This window comes from Bombus pyrosoma, linkage group LG12, assembly GCF_014825855.1.
Source record: "Bombus pyrosoma isolate SC7728 linkage group LG12, ASM1482585v1, whole genome shotgun sequence".
NCBI classification, from domain to species: Eukaryota; Metazoa; Arthropoda; class Insecta; order Hymenoptera; family Apidae; genus Bombus; species Bombus pyrosoma.
The window spans coordinates 12,409,668-12,431,998 of record NC_057781.1 but is presented as its reverse complement, the minus strand read 5'-3'; the positions used below and the strand labels follow the sequence as shown (position 1 = coordinate 12,431,998).

At 37.8% G+C, this 22,331-nt stretch overlaps 1 protein-coding gene across 2 annotated transcripts in view; it reads right to left on the bottom strand.

The window, feature by feature from the left end:
• LOC122573367 (lachesin-like) overlaps positions 1 to 22,331 on the bottom strand; it is a 259,680-nt gene that overhangs the window by 20,535 nt on the left and 216,814 nt on the right. For both annotated transcript variants that reach the window (XM_043739616.1, XM_043739617.1), the window contains one exon: positions 547 to 705. In XM_043739616.1, the coding sequence (XP_043595551.1) occupies positions 547 to 705 (159 nt within the window). The remainder of the gene's footprint in view (positions 1 to 546; positions 706 to 22,331) is intronic.

Below are 22,331 nucleotides of genomic sequence, written 5' to 3'. Positions count from 1 at the left end.
GCGTAAACATTCGAACATAATACACGATATCGTTGTCGTGCACATGAATTTTGTACGCGATGTAATTGAACGCGCAACTAAGTCGCAAAAATATTCGCTTTCAAATAATTAAATCGTATGGAATAACCGATGATAGATAATGAGTATTATTATATATGAGATAAATTCTCACTTTCGTAGCATCCTTCCTTTTTCTTGATCCAAGAGTCAATTTGACTCTCCACGAGCAGATTATTTTGCAGAACACTGTGCGTTCTTTGTTACGAATTTTCGAAACTTTGTCTCAACGGGTCTAAAAGAATTAATAAACGACAGAGTAGAGAAAGTAAAGTAGAGTAGAGAAAGAATTATGAAAATTGTTAGAAATTGCGAGCTTTTTAACAATCAAGATTATCGATGTTACGAAGAAACAGAGAAAACTGTATCGATCTTCCATTTGTTGTATCATTTACGATATTACTTTTGTTCGTGGATGAATTTGAAACTATTTAAAATATATTTTTTAAATTATTGGTAAACATAGACTCTGATAAGGATTAAACCGACCTTTTCGTCCATTTGCCAAGGGTATTAATTGGCCATCCTCGCGTCGCCAGGTGATGTTTGGTCCCGGTGATCCCGTCGCTTCGCAGTGCAAAGTCACTTTACTGCCTTCTGGTACCACCATGTCTGTGCTCGTTGAATAGTCCAGAATATTCGGAGGAACTTGAAAAAATAAAGGTAGATAGAATTGTCACGCGTGTAATGTTACATCTGTATCATATAACACAAATTATGGGAGACTTAAAATACTTTATCGAATCTCGAAAGGAACGTGGCGAATACGAAGAAAAATCCTCGGCTTAGAGCGATATATAACGATACATACGTACAATTATTGGAAGAAGCAATTTAGAACGTTCATCCAACAAAATCGGACGTTTGATACGTCGCGCGTTATAACTAATACTAGGAATTTACAAACTGAAATATGGAGATAACAGTACTTTTGTTATCCTTCTCGATTTATATCGATAATGATTGTTTAAAGAAAACTTTTAACTCTTTCCTTCGACTCTTCAAACGAATAATTTATCTTTGGACAGAAAAATGACACGACGTAAAGAGTAAAATAACAGTTTCTCATAAATTAGTAGTTGATAATTGATTCTGCGAATCCTTCTGGAGAGCTATAAAGAAGGAAAATAAAAGTTTTCCGAATAGATCGATGTTATCGCTTTTAACATTAATTCAAAGATCTCGTATTATATTAAACGTTCTATCGACATATCGATACATTACATTAAAAACATTTAAATTCTCTGGATCGATACACTATTTTTAATAATACGCGCGTTAAATGCGACGATAACTTGGAAATCTTTTGACTTTGAAATAGCTCCCGCGCTTATAATATCGTAGCTTCTCTCTAGTTGCAAAATACGTCTGACAATAAACGATCCGTTTCCCTTTGCGACCTATTTCTCACTGCTATGCATTATATCCCTCTTTTCCACTCTGACAACTTACACGTTGCCAAGTCATATCCTGTTTCCAGTGCGCGTCATATCACAAATTGCGTTGAAGAAAAAATTTCCCCGATTAACCGAAGATTATAGTTTTATCGTTAATTTTGTTTCGGCCCCTTGAATTATATGGCAATCTATTCCCCCTTAAAAGATAAAAGACTAACTTTTCATACAAAAATGTATTCGTTATCCGAATATGGTAATAAAGTAATTTTATATATCGAAGATGATATAAAAGTTGTAGGTTTATTTGATATAAACCAAGCCAAGTAACATTTTTAACCGAGCATCTTATGAATTTCAATAGATTTTCTTCACGCTGGACGAAACAGCGACGAAATTTTACAGAATGCACGACATTATTACGTATTTATTATTTTATCACGTAAATACAAAATTGTTTGTACCTATGTCTTTGACGCAAAAAGGATGTTGGATTTTTGACACGGTTTACGATGTAGTCGGGATCACAATGTACGGGATAGATATTTTCGTGTGTTGATTTGATACCGTGCATGGACGGCACTTAGTATCGTTTAGGGGTGTTTTTTTTTTTTTTTTTTAGAGTTTCGCGCCTAGCTCTCAATCCCCCGAATTATGTATGCGTCATAAAGCAGAAAGTCCAAAGGGTCAGTTTGTAACGGTAAAAGTTTGGAGAATTTCTCCGTCGCGATGTCGCTAAAAAGTAGCCGCCACTCATCGCCGCGGAAAAGTGCCTTCCGCCCCTAGATAAGAGCTCGTGGGAAGGGAGAAAGCGACCTATACAAGACACGCTGATTGGTAATTCGATTTCATGAAAACTGGCCAATCAACGTGTATTAATAATTAATAAGGCAACGTCAAGCGGAACGAGGACTTGCCGAGACAGAGGGAAACAAAGCTGTGCAATATAAAACATTTATGTAAAATTCTCCGTGATGATATCGTTTAACAAGGATATTAAGAAAAATAAATTTTTCCACGTGTATATAGATTCGTGTATCGACGATAACATTGCACGAAAAACGTTTATCTTCTTGTACAAGATAATCCGAGGAAAAAATACATTTACATCGTAATAAAAAGTTTTAATGAAAATGTACAATTAATTTCTAATAATCAATACCAGAAATTTCATCTAAATTTAAAAACAACGATCGTCTCTAACAAATGTGTATGTTCCAAGAGGTTAATAATTAAAAGTTGCGTTTGACCGATAAAAATAAATGTATCGTATTTATGCTGGTTATGTTAATATTTTTAAAAGTTTAAAAAGATCCCTGCAATAATTTAGAACAACTAGTTAAAAACGTCAGGTTTAAAACTATTTTGTTTATTCGCAGTGAGTATCCTTTGTATGTTCGTGGAACGGAAAATTGTCATCTCTGTGATATTCGCGACAAAAGAAATCGGAATTTCGGTCAAAGAGTAAGCACACAACGCGCGCGCGCTCGCGCGCACAGTAGGCTTCTTGGAATATTCGTGCCATTCGAACTGACGTATCCTTTTAAATCTACGTACAGACATATATCCAAGATAAGAGGTATGAACTTGCGATTACGTTTGCTTCGTAATTCGGTTTCCAACAGTTACGATACGTAACTATTAGAAACATAGCAAATTTCGATCTATGGAACAGCTGCGAGTTTATCACTCGAACGAATAAATTTCTTTCATATTACGAAAGCTCCTTTTGTCTCGATGTTCGTAATCTCGCCTGCAGAGAATTCAGATTTATTGGCATCGCTGTCTTAATTTCAAGTAGTCGTAAATTATTCTTTATAATTCCGAGCCATGATTCTACCATCGCATTCCACGTCTCCATCTTTGTCGAGTACCGACATTGTGCCGGAGAGAACGTTTGATACTTTTACAAGCGCAGTTTCTAGCTTTGTATCGTACATTTTGTATCGTTTCTCGTAACGGGGTCAGCAGGTGTTTCGCGGAAATAAAATTGCAACCTGTTTTCAGTTTACGAAACATAAATTCAGATTTATCAGTGGTAATGATCTGTTACGTCGGATCATAAACATCCGTGTCTACGTGATTCGTTTTACGATATTGGACGATGTATCGTGGGCAAAACGTTTAGCATTATCGCGGTAATAGTAACGATACTTTTGTATTTTACCAATTTATTTCATGGTTAAATGGATAACAATTTTTAGGATAATAGGGCTCGTTTCGTGCACGAAGAAACATTCAAGGGAATGTATGTTAGATTTATTATTTTGTACAATTAGTCTTCTGTAAACTGAATTTTTTTTCGCGAATGTATAAAAATATATATGAAGTGAAACCAGTAAATACGAATCTCTAGGTATATGCGTATAAACGATAAATTGACAATTTTCAAAGATCGTATAACGAGGGAAACGGCTGCAAAATGTACAAAGTCGTCCGGTCCACGTTTATTTCTGCAAGTTGACATCACACTGACCCCGTGCCATCCAACATCGCATTAGGTCACGCGTGACGTTCCGCATACAAGGGGATCTGAATCTCCATCGCTTCTGTTCTTGCGTGACTACGTGTTTGTATTTAATCGAGAATTATTAATTAATACACGAGAGGATGTTTTCTTTCCGCGTTTGAAGAGCCATGCAAGCGCGTTCATAAAACTGTAACACCTTTTAGCTTTGTATCTACATAATCATCATACATGCGGAGATTTGCTTGTTATTACGTATATTATTTATGTGATTCATGTGTGTATCGCGTAAAGGGCGGGCTTATCAAAAAAAAAAGAAAAAAAGAAAAAAAAGAAAAAAAAAGAAAAAAAAAATATAGAAACGTAGAACTAGTAACTGGATACAGCACATTCCGAGGGAAGAGTAAATTTAAAAGTATAGAAACGCGTAAAACTAGTAACTTGATACGGCACACGTCAAGGGAAGAATAAATCTAAAAATATAGAAGCGCGTAGGACTAGCAAGCTGATACAGCAAACTTCTGGAATAAGTCAGAAAAATAAATTGAAAGGATAAATTAAAATAAATATAGAGTGTATGTATATATTGTATATTAAAGATTAATTATTTGTGAAAATTTACCTTTAATATCGTTCCGAGATATATTTGTAATTTATAATATCGAAGCGTTCGTACAAGTAAGAAGGAAGTCGTATGGAATAGTAAAATAAATTTTTATGAATTATTCATCAATTATATCTGGTGTCCATAGAGACACGTTGACGTCAATAATTATAATATTACAGCTATTATAATGCAGCTTGATAATTTTAGCTTTTTACGTAATATTTAAACGAACAAACATGTTTCTGGTTATACAGTGATTACTATACATTACTGTACTATATACTGTACGATATATATGTACATACATAGGGTATCACGTAAGCGTATTATATAGAGTAAGAATGAAAATTGTAAAGTGAATATCGCGTTGAAATACTACGTTGAAATACGTTGATAAAGCGTAATCTTCGCTTTCTCATTTCTTTTCATCGTCCACGTTATTATCGTGTCGTACTACTTGGCCAGACATCAATTTTGTTATGACCCAGCGGTACTGTTTAGCACCGGAGCGTCATAAGCTTCGAGCGAACACGTGTCAAGCCCGGCTACGTAAAACGAAACACAACGAGATTCATAAAATGACAAACGGGGAAATCAATCGGTGTTCCATTCGGTGGCCGGAAATTCGTGTTCGCGTGTACATACGGTCGGCGTTCCCGTATTTTCGAAGCAATAAATCTATCCCTCTCTCATTCGCATTCCGTTTACGGAACGAGTTTCACCGGTTGTCGTAACACTTAACGCAACAATAACGTACCCCCGAGTTCCACTCAACGCCGTCCACGCCGGCTAAGTATATCTGTTCACCCATAAATTCTACTACGTCGTACGCGCATTCGTTCATACAGCACGTATATTACACGGACGGGAGTAAAATACATGGCGGATAACTCCGTGCATTCGCGTAAGCGAAGAGACTGTACGATACGCGTAATAAAGGGGAGAACGATAACGGTAGCCGACGCAGCTACAACATCAACGGAAACAAAATCGTAACGGATCCCTCCTGTGAATCTCCTCCGGCCCCGAGACTTCCAGTTGGAACAATTAAAATCCGGCTCTTTTAACTTGACCTCCGTGTGTCTCCTGTCCAACAGGGTGACTCTTCAAAGCCCAAACGCACCGCCGTTTACTTTTGTCGACAAGAGAAACGGGGTTTGCATTTAGGTTGCCATTTGCGGAACCGGGAGTTCCTACGTTGGATCGTTTCCACGTACCGAACTTGTTCATAGACAGACAAGTCCTTTATGTCCTATCGTTTTTTTTTACATTTCTACAGAATTTTTAGGATTCGGCGGATCGTATTTTTTGCTGGTGATTAACCGTTGTGGTTAAATTAAACGCGCTGAGATGCGTTTAAATTCTTTGGTGAACTTTACGAAGAAATATTTTTCTTTACTTTTATATCGCGTTATATACACATAGGGTAGCATATAGAGAAGCACATAGAGCAGCATCTAGATAAAAATTTCAGGAAACCGAATAGGCGGCTGTTATTGGTAGACCGCGGGTATTTATGCAAATTCATATTTTTACCACTTACAGCTAAACAGATGGAATCTAATTAATGTAATTAGAGATTTGTTTGACATATTAAATATAGCGATATAACGACGAGTAATTCGCCTTGAATATTTCGTATGTGCATACATTCTTCTATATCGTGTGTGCCTGATAGATCTTTATGTAGCGAAGATTAGTTTTCATTTAACGCAGAATGCTTCAAGGGGCTACAATTTACTTACGCGAGGCGTTTAAATACTTTTGACGACTGAATAGCAACTTGAAACTGGTACTAGTTAGCGAACGATCGTTTCCGAAGGAATTTAGAAGAGAACGGCACATTTTGTCTATTATCATCGATTAAGCTGTATAGCTAGACGGTTCGAGATGAAGAAACAAAAGCGAATTAACGTAAAAATGAATTCACCGATTAACAATTTGAAAGGGGATTCGGCATTAAAAATGTAACACGTCGGAAGGCAATTTTCTCTCGGATCTATCTAAAGCGAAAGCGCACACTCGCGTATCATAGACGGATGTGCGATATTATAAATACACATGCATCGAGCAACTAGATATCTCGCTATCTTCCATTCGCCTATGTCGATTATAGGCGCGCTGACTCTCTCCTCCGTTCTTTCTTTTCAGCTTGCTTTTCCCCCCAGAGCGTCGAATAAACGCGTCCCTGGCGAGTAATGTCTTACCGGATTCGCCTACATGCGAATCGGCCGGAAGCTAGTGTGGTTAGCAGGGAAAGGAGAGAACAGGTGGAGGGCGAAGGGTGGTTCGGGGGATGAAGTCGATTTTATTCCGCCCTACGGCCGGAACTCGATTTGCGGTTGAGTACCCGTATGGGTGATGCTGAATTGGCGGGTCAAAGCCACCCGGTTAGTCCATCGATGCCCTCCCACTTGTACGCTATCCCCGTTCACTCTGCCGTTCTACCACTCTCTTCCATCCCGCGTTCGTTTCCCTCGCAGTGCTCACGAAACGTCCATACGCTCGTTCCAGCTCGCACGCTTACCCTCTAACCTTACGGTGACGTACACGCGCTGTTTGAAACCCGGTGGCTACCTAACACCTGCTAACTCGATGCGATCGAATTAGATACGGAGACACGCGGTACTCCGTCGAAATGACGAAAGCCAACGCGCGAAGGAAGCCTGTTCGAGATTAACGTACAGCATCGCGTTTAGTTTCCTGATGTTACCTCCGATCCCGCCATGCCAGTCGTAATGACGCTTTCGTGACTTTATTTACTCGCAGTTTGAACGTTCTATTTAGATCCCGGCAGCGAGATTGGTTCTTCCAGACGGTGTGATGCTTTCATCATCGAAAATCGAGCGAGAATGACGTTTACAAGTCGTTGCTTTGGCACACGGAAGTCCGCGTTTTGAGCTAGGTTGTATTTAGGTGGATTTAGTTGCATCCATGGCCGATGATCCAGCCAATTTCGTTTTATAATTACACCTTGAACAACTTTGGCTATGATATTTACGATTATAATTCCCTATTTCCACTATGCGATAGGAAAATTTACTCGCGAAATGCTATTGTTTTAGAAGCGACGAAATTGGTTAACCAGTTGGATAGAACGATAACAGGAAAATATAGCGTAGCTACAATATGTAAATATGTAATATTGTAAATATGAAATATTCGCATAGGTCAGTATTGATACGGATGATCAAGCATTTGAGAGTTAAAGTGTTAATTTCTCGAAGGACGTTAAAGTGGGATGTATCGGCAAAATGTAACTAAAAAATTAGAATTTATATTTTTATCTAAATTCTTCGTACGTCCAACTTTGTCCGTAACACGACATGCGAAAGACGCAACGCGACGTAAGAGGGGTGGAAACACAGACAAGTGACTACCGGCGCACGAACAACCTCGAATTGTTACGTGTATAACGGGAAAATATATGGCGAATATTTAAAGTTACAGAGTTATTTTACTCTTATTGTAAACGTAATTGACATTGCTCTGGGTTATTCAACGGAGCCCCGAGGAATTATTCCTATTCACCTAACAATCTAAATATAGGATGGCTATTCCGTTTAGCTACAGCGATCGTCTTTACCATCTCGAAACGCTATAAATACGTCTCTGGTATGACGATATATTTCTTCATCTTCGGATTAATACGTTTTACTATCTGCGGTGACGTAATATATTCGTAACAAGGAATCTTCCGTCGTTCAATTACGAAAAGTATATTCCTGTAAAAGTATATTCCGACTAATACGTTAGCTTTATGTCAATCCCTCTTAAACATTTTCGCAGCATTATTAACGAAGATAAGCGTGTAATCGATTAATCAAGTACAAACGATTTAAATAGAAAATCGAAAATTTTATTTATCAGAGCTTTTATTTGCAGACAGAATGTAGAATGTATTTAGACGAATACATTTTCTGCGACATTCTACGGCAAGCTAAACGATAAATAGCTTTTATCGAAAAAGATCGACCAACTGAATCGATCTGAATCTGTTTCGTTTATTTCATTTCTCTTTCGTTATCGATATGACGGTACAGTCGTTTCGCCGAAGACGCTTTATATCCCATTTTCGTCGTGGATTAAAGTGAATTCGATGAAGAGTGAAAAGGTAGACGAGATACGACACCAAAAGTGCCATCGATATCGTATTTTTGGCTATATTTGGCTTCTATAAAATAGTAATAAATGGTAAAAAATACGATGTAACTGGTTATAGTATACTTGACCGATAGTTAATCTATAACTGATAATTTGCATAAATATATGATATATAAATCATTAATCGTAGCAAAAGTACGCTTTTTTTAATAACATTTTTTGTATCTAAACACGTTTAGTTTGATAAGGTAACGCTGTAACATACAAGGTAACAGGTTGACATGTTTAGTTTATGTAGAAGATTTTGACGGTTTTTTTAGTAGGAAGATAACGTGTAAACGTTTACAGGTGTGTTTTATTAACATCACATCAAGCGAAGCAGCTACATAACGTTAAGATTGTTATTTGCTTTTTATCAACTGAGTATTAGATGCAACGGTATGGTAATTACACTGCCCTGTTTGAAATGAAATTAAAGAAACAAAGTGATTTGTTTATAAAATTTCAAAGAGGGATTGAGCGATTCGATTACGATAAACTAGTTGAGCAGGCTACTTGCGAGACTTGATTCGTAATGGCGAAGCAAAGGATCCGCGATAAAGATAGACTCCAGGGAAATTAGACTATCTGCTCTAAACAAAAAATGTAAATCAGAATCTGTGTTCCCCTATGTTCGATCATTATTCGACGATCGAAAGAAACAAATACGTGTTAGAATACGTCAAACGGTTTAACGAGATACGTAAAAGAGACGCACAGGTATCAAGTAACGTATAGTGGTAAATGTAAAATCTGTAATTACGCGTGTGATAAATTGGCGTATGTCTCAGAGTCGAATAATCCAAGTTTGTCAATGCGATGTACGAGTAAAACTAACCAAAAGACTGTTTGAATCATCTAAGAAGTTTAGAACTGCTTGTACATAATCTATATTTGACGACCTCTCTTTCTCTTAGGACTTGATGTAACGTTTTATATGCATCATAATATCGAGACTGTTCTCGGACTTAATTAACAGCTGATGGAATTTTCTTTGAGAAGGATTTCCTCGATATATCTCACGAAGCAACATCTTCGAAACTGTGCTGTATCCTTAAAACGAAGCGGATGACAAGGGCGAAAAGCGCAGCACGATCCGCGTATAATTTATAATCGTTAACAAGGGAATTTTTCTCCGGCCATTATCCCTTTTGTCTAGGGGGTGAGGTAGGTCTGTTAGTTCGAAAGCAACTTCTTGCATCCTGCATCAATCTGAATCTGGCTCGTTTATTCTGTGCCGTGCTTCCATCGCTTCTACACTCGCCGGAATTCACCCTTTTCCAGCGTAACCGAGGCGGTAGCTTCGTGAAACGTCCTTCCTACCGATCACACTGACATTTCGTGCCAGCCCGGCTAGGATTGAAACCAGATGGTTGAAAAAGAGCCGTTCACTGAACGATCACCGCAATCCGAGCGTGGCTTAATTTCGATGCGTAAAGCGAACGATCGTTCGATACTTTCGCGTGCGCCACTGGACATGGCATGTACAAAAATAAAGGATTCGTTATTGAGTCCGAACGATATTGTAACCTGTGCAGCAGCCGACTACCACGCGGGACAGCGTCTAATAAATATCCCTCGAATAAAGGGTCTGAGTTAAGTTCCGTTCTATCTGCACGAGGAAGCTAGCAACAACGCAAGAAAAAACTAACAGCTTTTTATAGAACAGCCGTTTGTTTCCATTATCAAAATTAGACGACGGTTGGTGTACGTACGACTGATTAGCTTAATTGCACGCGATAACAGAAAATGTGACAAGTTATTACTCACCGATAAAACTTTGGTAGCTTTTACTGGATGGTATCGTTCGCATGTGATATTCCTTTTCGTAATTACGTAATTGGTTATGTTTGGCTAAAAATATATGTACACAATTTTTGTCCACGGTATATTCAACATGTTCGTTTCTCATATTTTAAAATACCCAATAAGGAAAATACTCCTGTCTTCGATTTGATTAAATCGTTAACTGTAAATTTCATGTACATCACTGTTGCTGTTGTTGTTGTGTTGTTATCGTTATTTGAACAGTTCGCATCAACTGCAAGGTTATTAATTGCAGACACGCGAGACTTACAGTTTTGGGTGGATGCGGAATCACTGGAAACCAATAGAAACCGCGCTGAAATAAATACGATACAACTACGAATATAAATGGAGTCGCAGAGGTGCCGTCTGAGACTAGGAATTCGGACCAAAGACCCTCCGGTAATTATTAAAATGATACTTGTAAAATGTTAGCTTTTAGCTTCGTTCTCTTTTGCGTCTCTTATTGAAACAGATACGTCTATGTACGTTCGATTCTCTACCCAATTTCAATATATATAACTTTAACATATATAGATATAGCGTAGTAAAATATAAATTTAAGTAAAACACGAGTGTCTCGAGATACGAATGAGACGACATGAGACGTATAGAAGAGAGCCATTTAGTTGTAGATTATGAACAAAGTAACATAAATAACCGTCATGTGGAAGGAATGTTTCGGCCGTAAATAAAGCTTCGTTACGTAAAGAGCGACGTGTTCGATTTTTATTTATGAGCAAATATAACATTTGGATAAAACATTATTACGGTTGGATCTAAATCTTGATACAAGAAAAACGTGACTCTTGGTTAATTTGAAAAGATATTTCTAAACATCGTTGGTAAAAATTCGTTCTGTCGAAAACTATGTGTAATCGTCTTTTTGTTTTTTTTTTTTTTATAAACGTAGAACAACGGAATATTTGTAATTGCACGCGATAGCAAAGTTATAGTAAAGTAGCGTTAAAGTAAATAAGTAATATAAAGTAATATTAAAATTAACAATTAAATTACCATGCAGTTTTGAATTTTCAAACGAAAAATCGTTTCTTTCTGTTTGCTGTTACTTACCTGTATACCTATGCGAGAACCGCTTGCAATCACGGAAAAAGGAACTACATCCTCGGCAGAGCTAAACTCTATTGCGGGCAGAATACAGAAACGGAGCACTTTATCACATATAAAATATGCAACTTACAAGTTTGATGCTACCAGCAAGCTGGATATTCCCACAAGAAGATTATAAAAGTGACAAGAGCAAGTTAGTTTCTATATTTCGTGAACAACTGGTTCGTATAAAAATTTCGCACAACGTGAAATTTGCATCCATTATGGAACTAAATTAATCGTTTTTAAAGGAACTTGACAAATTAATCAACCGTGTTATAAATCATAAATAAATGAGAAATAAATAATCGCACGATATTTTAGATCGTTCCGCCGTTCTTCGTAATTCCGTAATTTATCATTTGTAGTGTAATCTGAATTTTCACAGCGTGTTTCGAAATCATGGAATAATTACTCTAAAATTCGTCGAAAATTTTTCGCTGAACGTTGTGCTTCCACAAACAAAACTGTTGCTGCTTTTAATCAGAACTTTGTTGTCTCGACACTTGCAATTTCATATCCAGCCTGAATATTCATAAACTTAAATTCGTTACGCGGCGCAAAGAGGCGTTTTACGTGTTATTTCTTTGTCGAAACATTAAAACGAAAATAAAAATTCAATGACGCGTTTTCAAGACGTTAAAAGTCATCAGTTTGCGTTGCATTAAATCTACGAATCGATACGACGATGCAATACGACGGTGCAATACGACGGTGCAATACTACAACGTGTAACTCGACGTTAGCTTTGATTTTAAACAGCTTAATTATATCCTCTGCGATATTATGAATAATTCTGAATCTTAAGAGTTAACGGTAATTAACTGTTAATAATTATAAATAAAATAACAAACTGGATGATAATGTATAATTAAATATACGATAAAGAAGGGAAATACGGTATTAGCTGTCAACAAAGGATAATATAAATACACTAGCTGGCGAGAAGTGATCAAAGTTTGCGACAAAAGTATAAGTACTTGGAAATATCGGAGCCACACATTCGATACGATAATGGAGGTTTTATACGATTGGAGAGCAGCAAAGAATCGTAATATTCTAATATTCTAAACTGTGACATAACTCTTTTATACGAAATAGCGATAATCGTCTTTTATTCGTTTAAATGGAAAGAATGGAGAATTTACTTTGGAAGGAGTATGAAGCAATCAGTGTGATTGATTTTCAGTATACCGCTTAGTTGGCAACAATGAAAACATTCGATTACGTTCGCTGAAAATGTTGGGTAGCCATGCATTCTTCTTTTATCCTGATCTCAAGCACTCGCTTTCGCTACTTCTTTCGCGTATCTTTAAACAGGGAGGAATACCCGCAGGAAGAGGAAGAAAATACCGATCAGAGTGGCAGACAATTAACATCTTGCGGTATTTTTTCACGCGTCTAGCTGTATTTATCGAATAACTCGATTCAATTTTGCGACATGTTAAAACTCTGCCTCTAGAATAGATTATTTATCTTGATAGAGCGACGTAAGCCAAACGATCTCTAATGTTGCAACTACATACGGCAGAACTGAATATCCATCAGGAAACAAACGGTATGTATATATATATAATGTAAGTTCACATAATGGTAGTTCACTGATTTCCCCTGTCACTAGGATTATACGTTTACACATGTATAATAAGTAGTAATACGTTCAGGCAAATGAATTCAATTGGCAGAACTTTAATCGGCCGCTAATTGAAATTTCGTCGCAATAAACGGTGCTCTGCTCGCAACCTTTATATTATTCGATATATTAGCATTAGCGTGGTACAACCTATACCGACGATTGTTCGATCAATCTCACTGTTATACCGAAAGTATTAACGAATCTTTCTATATTTTCGATAACAACGTTCGAGCGCGCACGAATCGCTCGATTTTCGATCGCGCATCTATCAAACAAAGAGATAACGTTTAGAAAAAAGTGATGGAAGCCAGGCTTCGTTCAAAGGGTCATTATAAAATCGGCCACTGATCGTTTTAGTGGTGATAACTTTGGAAATTTTGTCCATCTTCGGAATCGATCTCTTGCGTGGTCGATTCGTAGGAGCAAATAAACGCACAAAGGATTATCAGCGCAACGGTGTATCGATGTTAAACGTTACATCGCAGAGAGAAATACTGGGACTGGGGACAGTGATTTTGTCTGGATACGCGTGCGTGTCGGGCCGCGCGTATATCCAATCAGCGCGGACTCGCTCGTTGAAAAATATTGAAACCTATGGCCGCAGAGAGAAAGCTCCTTTCTCACGTGTCGTAGAACAAATTGGATTTATAAATAAATCGTAGCCCATTTATTTTCGCCGTACAAAAGCTTCGATGGTTGCGTACCGGTACGCCAAATAAACGATTAAAATGTACGTATGACCGCTTGAACGTAGCGTTTGCGGATTACCCCGACACGTGTAAGCTAGTGTCTCTCTGTGGCTAGGCTATATTCGGAAAAGCAGACACCGCAGTTCATCGCGATTAACGCGCGTATCATGCTGGCACGCACGCACGCACATAATGACTCATACACGCCGCTCGTCATACACTTGTTCTAACGCTGATAAAAAACGCTTTATTCACCGACAACTCGCTTTGACCCCCTTTGTTCTTCTACTTTTTTCGTCACAACTCTCTTTCATTTAACGTCACGAACAATACAGTCGCTTTGTACTTTGCAACAAAGTATCCCTGAATTTCAATCGCTTCGATATTACGATTTTCCGATTAATTCGTCACAGGGGTTTCGAGTATTTCGAATGCCGAGTTACATCCTCAATAAATATAAGACATATCTCTATGTGTATATAAGGAGTGAAAAACACGTGAAAGCGAAGATGTCGTATATGTGAAAATGAATTTTTATCCTTACGGGCTACTGGGTTATTAACGATTGGGAATAATAGGCCGACGATCTCGCCAATCTCTCAATGCGCTGCCGATATACTTAATTAATAAACGACTAGCGAAATAAATCGACCGATAAAACGGCTTGATTTCGACGTTTGACAAACGCGATCGAACAATTATTGTACAAATGTTATCGCTGTACCAGCAGATTATTCTTAACGACGTACTATTGTCATCAATGATTAACAAAGGATCAGATATTAAAAATGTTGATGTGAAATGTGAATGTAAATGACGATACCAGGTAGTATGTTTCTGATTTGTATCAAAAAGTGTGATCTAGAAATTGTCTGCAATAGCGAAAGGCTAATCTGATTTGTCGCGTGATCATGCAGGCACGCGCGTCATAGGCAGACGAATGGTATTTTCGCGATATACGGATATAGAATGAGAGTTATTTCAACGTAAACGAAGCATTGTGTTTATAGATAATATTACAAATTTCCAATCATCGATACGAACGCAATTTCCAATCGTATTATCGAATTACCAAGTAGTTGCCACTTCATAATTCGATTCTACAACGGTTATTCGTACAATCGATCATCGTGCCTTTTCAAAATTAATTCCGCAGTTATATGGCGTTCTTTGTGGCGACTATGATTTCCCCGTCGAGTCTATGAGACACGCAGAGAGTAGAGTTTCTCAAAATCGAATAGTTTGATTTATATTAATTTCCGGTATACAAAAATGCAAAATTCCGCGTCGAAAGGTAAGTTAACGCTGCCGCTAAAAGTTGCAACGTATGATCGTCGAGTTACTTTCCGAGGCGATTGTAGTTGCATGAAAAATTGTCAAACTCGATTTTCGCGGAAACGAAATCTCGAGCGAGCAAATTTTATTCCATATTTTCGATTTATTCGTTCACATCGAATTACCTTCTACTCGGTTGTACCATCGGCTACGGAATACACCCTGTATATCGTTGTTTATTCGTCGATTAGTTACTTTTTTTCTCATTCCAGCAGACGAGTAGCTTAAAAAGATAAAAAGAATCGAAAACATTATTTTCTGATCTTTTTGAATTTGAATCGCTACGAATACTTATCGTTTAAACTCACTTTGCTTTGATTAAGCAACGTCGATCCTAATTAATCAACTATTTAATTAACGAAGGCCATACGACCAACCAAGGATTTTATTAATACAAGCCGAAGACAGCTTATATCGCCGATTGATTACTCGGTTGTGTACGCGTATACGCAATGTCTATTTTGACGTTTAATTTCCTGGTTAAGGAGAAACCTTACGTGACAACGGACTGTCGGTTAATTAGCACGTTCGAGCTTGCCGTGACTTCGTGAATAATTCAAAGTGTCTTGGGTTGCATTCGCGGCCTATCGACTGTGCCGATAGGTTACTCGCGACGTCTACATCTCGCGCGTTCGAATAAGCTCGTTTGAGCGACTATTACCTGCTAGAATAGATCAGTTTATAGAGTCGTCAAAAGGTTCGATCGATTTCAACGTGTACACGTGCAGTACGTGCTCCCTGATCATCGTTGTTGTATTCGGCGAATACAGAATACTCTGTTGTGTCAGTTTTACACAGAGTACGAGATACCGCGACATCCAGTGTTGAATTAGATGCGACGATGAAGCGCGAATTGCTCGTAACTGGGAGTTCAATAACAACTACGATACAAGGCGAAAGTAAGACGAAACAAAGCGGAGAAAAGGAAAAGATGGCCGAGATAATGGATTATCGTTATGGATGGTGGTAGGTTGCTTGCTAGACGAAAAGGGAATAAAATGGATCGGATGTGAAAGATAGATTCGACAAGTGCCATTTATATTATATTAAACCATCGCGTTCCTCTCGTAACAGTGATGAGCAAACCTGTACACGCTTTATCAAACTTTCAGGAATATTCACGTTGATCCAGGTACACGATATTGTATTACGTGCAATCGGGTGATACTTAAAAGACAACGTCGTATCTTTTTGCGCTCTGTTATCTTCAAGGATGTAAAAATCTGTAAAAGGATGTATTGCGTTGTAACGCAATATCGTGAACCCGAATCAACGTGGACGCTCTTGAAAATTTGTTCATGTACGTGCTTTAAGCAGATACAGTACGGTAGATCACATTGTGATCGATTATTGTCTTTTTAATACAAAACTAGATCAGGGGATGAATATGCATAAAAATGTTGCAACTTGGTTTCTTTTATGAATTGCAAAAGTTTGCAACTTTCTTGATCCGATAAATTGGGATAAATATTCAGTGGCAATGCTAAATGTCTCCGTGTATTTCATATATACAGGTTTTTTGAATTCTTCGAGCAGGGACTGCTGGAACAAATCAGTTACAAGCGCAATGGAAAACTTTCGATTCTTGATTTTTTGATTGAAGCGTTTCTGATTCGTTAGATGACACGATGACACGAATACAAAAAAATCCACCATGGTTTTAACCGAGTAAGCTGTACGATCATTTTAGTTATTTTGGTTTCCCTCGTGTCTGTCAGTTCCATGGAATTTTTATGGAAATAGACAGTGACTCTGTGAAATAAATCAAATCTATCAAGCAAAATGGGTGAAACCGAAGCACTTTCAAAATTTATACGCCCTTATACTATGATATGGTTTGACGAGTTTCCCGCCCAACGGACTAACGAGTCTACTTTTATTATTAATCCAGTGCTGTGACTACAAGTATCCCACAACACCGTATTGTCAATTTCATCGTCACACACTTATACTAACACACACTTATACCCCATGATATACTGAGATTGATTTTTGAATTGGGAACATGCCATCGAAATTACGAAGAACATCATCCAATGGCTATAGAATCGCGTCGATTAATGCGGAGATGGAAATATTAATTAAAACGCAACGTTTGAAATATCACCGAAATTACCGAGTCGGTAAATTGGATAATTTATTCTTCGAATAAAGTCTTGTCATAAATTACAAGCTTATATGTTTTGTAGAATTAATTATTTCGATATGAAATAATATTTGGATACTTAAATACGAATGTTCCCACGCAATATTATGGTGTAATACGCGTAATAATTAGGAAAGTTCATACTAGATTCCCACATATCATCGTGTTATATCAATTTTTTAATTAATTATTGCTTATTGTGAATATGTAGCGATGACGTTTATTTATCTGGAAACTCGTTCGTGCTTCCTGTACCGCGAGGTGCATTTTACCGCGAATTGTATATTCAAGCAGTTTCTCCACTGGCCAGACAAGTAGAACGAAGAGATCTGTCATTTTTTCGAAGAGAGAGGAAAGAGGAAGACGTAGACCGTTTTATTATGTATTTGGTGGTATGTATATTTCGTTGCTGTGGGCTGTGGCTGGATAACGAGGAAAATCTCTCTCCCCCCCCTCCCCCGCCGCCATCTCTCTCTCTCTCTCTCTCTCTCTAGTTACTCTTCCGTTCCCATTCGTTTTTTCGTTTCTTCTTTCGTTTTTTGCTCTCAGACATTGCTTGTGTTTTCTGTGACGACTTCTGGACAATTTTCTCCACCGGAAGATATTTTCCGTCACGGTCCGTTGCTATCTTGTTATCTGCTAAGGAAGCAGACGAAAAATGGAGAAACACGAAAATAAGAAGGCGGTGGGGAAGGCAAAAGGCCAACAGAAAAAGGGGGGGGCGAAAGGCAGTTAGAAAAGAATACAAAGGAAGGAAAAGCAGTCAGGAAAAGGGACGGGTGACGGTGGAGAGGTAAAAATGCGATTGGAACGGCGATGTGGCGGAGGAAACGCGAAAAGTTCGACACCCAAAACGAGCATCGAGTTCAGGGAACGATAGATCACTTCGCTGAGACACACGATCTGCAGGACAATTCAACGACCCAATCGAAATTGTTCGACTGCTGGCAATACGTAGCCAGGATGCATGGGTTCCGAGTGTGTTTACTTACTTGGTACATAAAGCACAAGCTTGACTGCCTCTCGTATAGATCACTAAATGCGTCATATCCCTGCAGGCTACGTAGGAACGTTCGAAACAACGATAAGATCTCGACAGCGTGATAAAATTGACCCAGTACGGTAACATAGATTTATAACTTCGTTAATACCTTCTGGTATTGTTATTGCACATTCTTAATGTTCCTTTTCATAGTTTCGTTTAAGAACGTTAATTTGTGTTATACCGGGCAAACAGGTATATGTATGTAACTGTGCAGATTATTAGAAACGAGTGCTGGAAATTATTCCTCGAAACGATAAACGAAACGTAATGTCTGTGTCTAGATAAAATCTTTAATTCGTATAATTCTGAGTTGTGCAATGGTTGGAATTCTAAAATAAGGTATCTCCTTGTATACGTGAAGAGTAAAGACGTTTATAGGAATATTTCACTTGTTTTTAAATACTGTTATCCTGCTTCACGTATTCGTGTATATTATTTTAAATATTATTTTCAAGGTACACCGTATATAATATCGCGTAAAAAGGTCGATAAATTACGCTGGTATGCGTATCTTTTTACTTGATATCTTATCGTAGTAGGTACGTTTAAACGCGGATTTTGATTTGACTATCAAATTTGAAGTTGGCTGTTAAATACTACAAAAATTATAAGAATTATTAGATAACGTCTCTTATAATACACGCGCAAAGATTAATAGCATGTTTTCCGAATTACAATGTAACCAATAAAACGAGATAAGATAACGCGTTAGATAGATGCTAAATTCTTCAAACTTTGTATTTCGCAGTATGCGTTATACGGTACAAAAGCGATACAAATGCGTAACTATTATTTTAATTAGATTCGTTGGAATATATAGAATCTTTTGTCCGGCGAATAGTCGTTCTTTACATTCTTGCGTAAAATGCGTAAAATGCTTAACTTGGAACCGGCGTTCGCGAGTACATTTTGTTCTACATTAAAAAGCTATTAATCATACTTGACGATGAAAGAGTTGTTTTCTTTCAAAATGTAGGTAGCGTTATGCGTTGCTTTATCTATCCTTTCTGTGAGTCTATACGCAACACTACGATCGAAGAAAGTTTATCGCGATATATTAGTCCGTTTAGAAGCGACGAGGGAACATCGTTTGGCAAATGTATTAGCAGGAAAAGTTCAAGAGAAAAGAAGCGGATATACAAAGAGCGTAGTTGAAGCGCGTCAGGTAGCACAGGCTCCATTGAGTACGCGAAGAAATCTCGAAGATAGGGTTCACGGTGGATTTACGGCGTGACGGTCGCTGGCGAAGCGTGATATTTGCACCTTTAAAACGGGTAATCCACGGGTTCTTCACGGCTGATTACTTGGCCGTACGGCGGAGAATCGGACGGTTTTCTTGGTTGCTGGAGTAGCGTTCCAGATTGTGCGCATTTCGCGATATTAGAGGAAAAGTAATGGCACTGAGTGGCAACGCGGAAGGAGGCTGCCTCCTCTGGCTAAAAGTACCACGGGAAGAGGTTGGATCAACAGCTCGAAAGATGAGAAGAAGTGGTTAACGTGCAGCTTAACCCTCCCCGAGCCACGTAATGAATAACAACGGCATGAAGTGTTTGCCACGGGCAACAGGGAAGAACTTTCCAGCAAACTCACTCTCTCTCTCTCTCTCTCTCTCTCTCTTTCTCCTCTGTTTACAACGTTTAATTAGGGTGTTTCAATTGGGACAAGCACGATGCCCACTACAGCGCAATGTGTAGAATAATTCGTTTAATAATGCGCTTTGCGCTTTGACCCTCGGCCTCTCATAGTACGAAAAGGCTGTCCTACGGTACTATCTAGCTAATATAACTCGGCAAACTAAGGAACTATAATTATTGCACATTGATCGTCGAATATTTTGGGATATCGATGGGAAAGTTTTTTGCTTTGGCACGTAGAATAACGATTATTTTTGTATTGTACGAACTACATGAATAGATCGTTTAAAGCAGTAAGGTACGTTCGCGACCCGAATAAGCCTTTGGTCTCTTTACGAGGATTCTGAGCAAGCAACGCAAAAATAAACTCCGAAAGATTCTTTGTTTATTATATATATGCAATAAATGTATTTGAACATAGCAGGTACACGGTTAAGAATACGAAGCAACTTTTATCGCTGGATTTTTCACACATGTTAAGAAAACTGCGTATCACGAAAGTAGCAATTATGACGTAAATTTATCAAGTAACACAAATACATTTAGCTCGATAATTGTAAAGGAAATTCAGCTACAACGCGAATTTTTGTAACGTTCTTCGTCGTATTACGAGCGCGTATAAACGTTCGTAGATCTTGGCGCATATGTGTATGTAGATGTTTGCAGGTCTGAAACATAGTTAACGATAATTGTGTTGTTATATTCGATTGATATTTTACTTGTGGTTCTTCGGGTAGGCAATGAAACTCCGGTATAAGCAGTTCGAATCTTGAAAATCGTGCAACTTTCGTTGCAATCGTGCAAACAGACAACGCAAACAATTAACAAGCGTAGGTATGATATGATAGGTATATGATACGAAGGTATGAAATTTACGATGTTATACATATTTGACAGTTTCTGTGAGTCTTTTTGTGCTATATCATGCAAAGGTTATATTGTATCTCATCGAACAAACGCATACGCGATACTGGTCATTATGAAATTAATATCGAAGAATTACCCTACAAAATATGTTCTCCTATGTATCCGATAAAAAGTAAAAATATAGAAAAACCAATAATCTCAGTCTGAAAAGAGAGCAAGTGCCATAAACGTTATTCTGTGTTCCGTGTGTAAAAGAATGTTGTTATAAATTATGCAAAAGTATGGATATTTAATATTTTTGCTGTAGAGAAATTCACTGGTTTGCCTTTGGTGATCGAGCCGATACTTCAAAAGGACGGATACTTTGTGCAATTTTAATGGTTCATTTCACTGTATCGTATGTGAGAGGCATATGTAATATTTACATGGCACGATATGGTGTACTTGCAATAAAATCAGTTCGACAGTCTCGCTTTTGCACACTTTATATTCGTGGATAAAGATACTGACGAAACTAGAATGGACTTGCAAAGCGTACAGCGGAAAGTTGCGAACTTCTTCGCCAAATAGGTTACAAGGGGTAAGAAATTCCGCTAACTTAAGATCATTTGAACTCTCGTGTGTAAAATTCAACGAGACGTTTCACGTGAAAGAAATTTTAATGCGCAATTTGTTTGGAGAGAAAGTCTAGTGTTTCGGTGAAAATATATACGCATATGGAAACTAGGACGCTCCTTTAATCGTACACAAAAGAAGTTTACCCTGTTCACCTTGCTTTATATGAAATTTCTTCGCCAACAATTTCGCGCAAAATATTTTCAAACGATCTTGCGAGCAATTACAGCTTTTAACAAAAGTTCTTAATAAGCGACATGTGATGCGACTTTCTAGCGAAAGTCTTTCCAGTATATCTTATAACGCTATTTTTATAAATTTCGTGGTGTCAGATCATGCTGTGAATTGCGTTAGAGTACTAGAGAATAAAATTATAATATCGCGAAATACGTATCTGTTATATCTGTGTTAATTGTTTAAGTAATTATTAATACGATATTACAATTCCATGCATCAAGTTGTATCAATCGTAATATTGCGTCGCGAATCTTAACATTAGTTACGTTTGGTAGTTTACGACTTTAAGGTAACAAGAAGCTACTTTTCGTGGACTGTACGATCGCCAAAGATGTTTAGGTAGAACGGAGGATCGTGCGTTGTTGTCGATTAAGTCGAACGAATACTACCAAATTATTCCCCTTCGCACGAGAGTAAAATGAAAGATCAAAGGCAGATCGAAACTCCGAATTGTTTGTAAGTTCTAGAAAATTAGTAGCTCTCTTGGCAAGATTTCTTTTATCTTTTTGGTCAAAGATATCCAAAGTATACAAATTAAAGTTA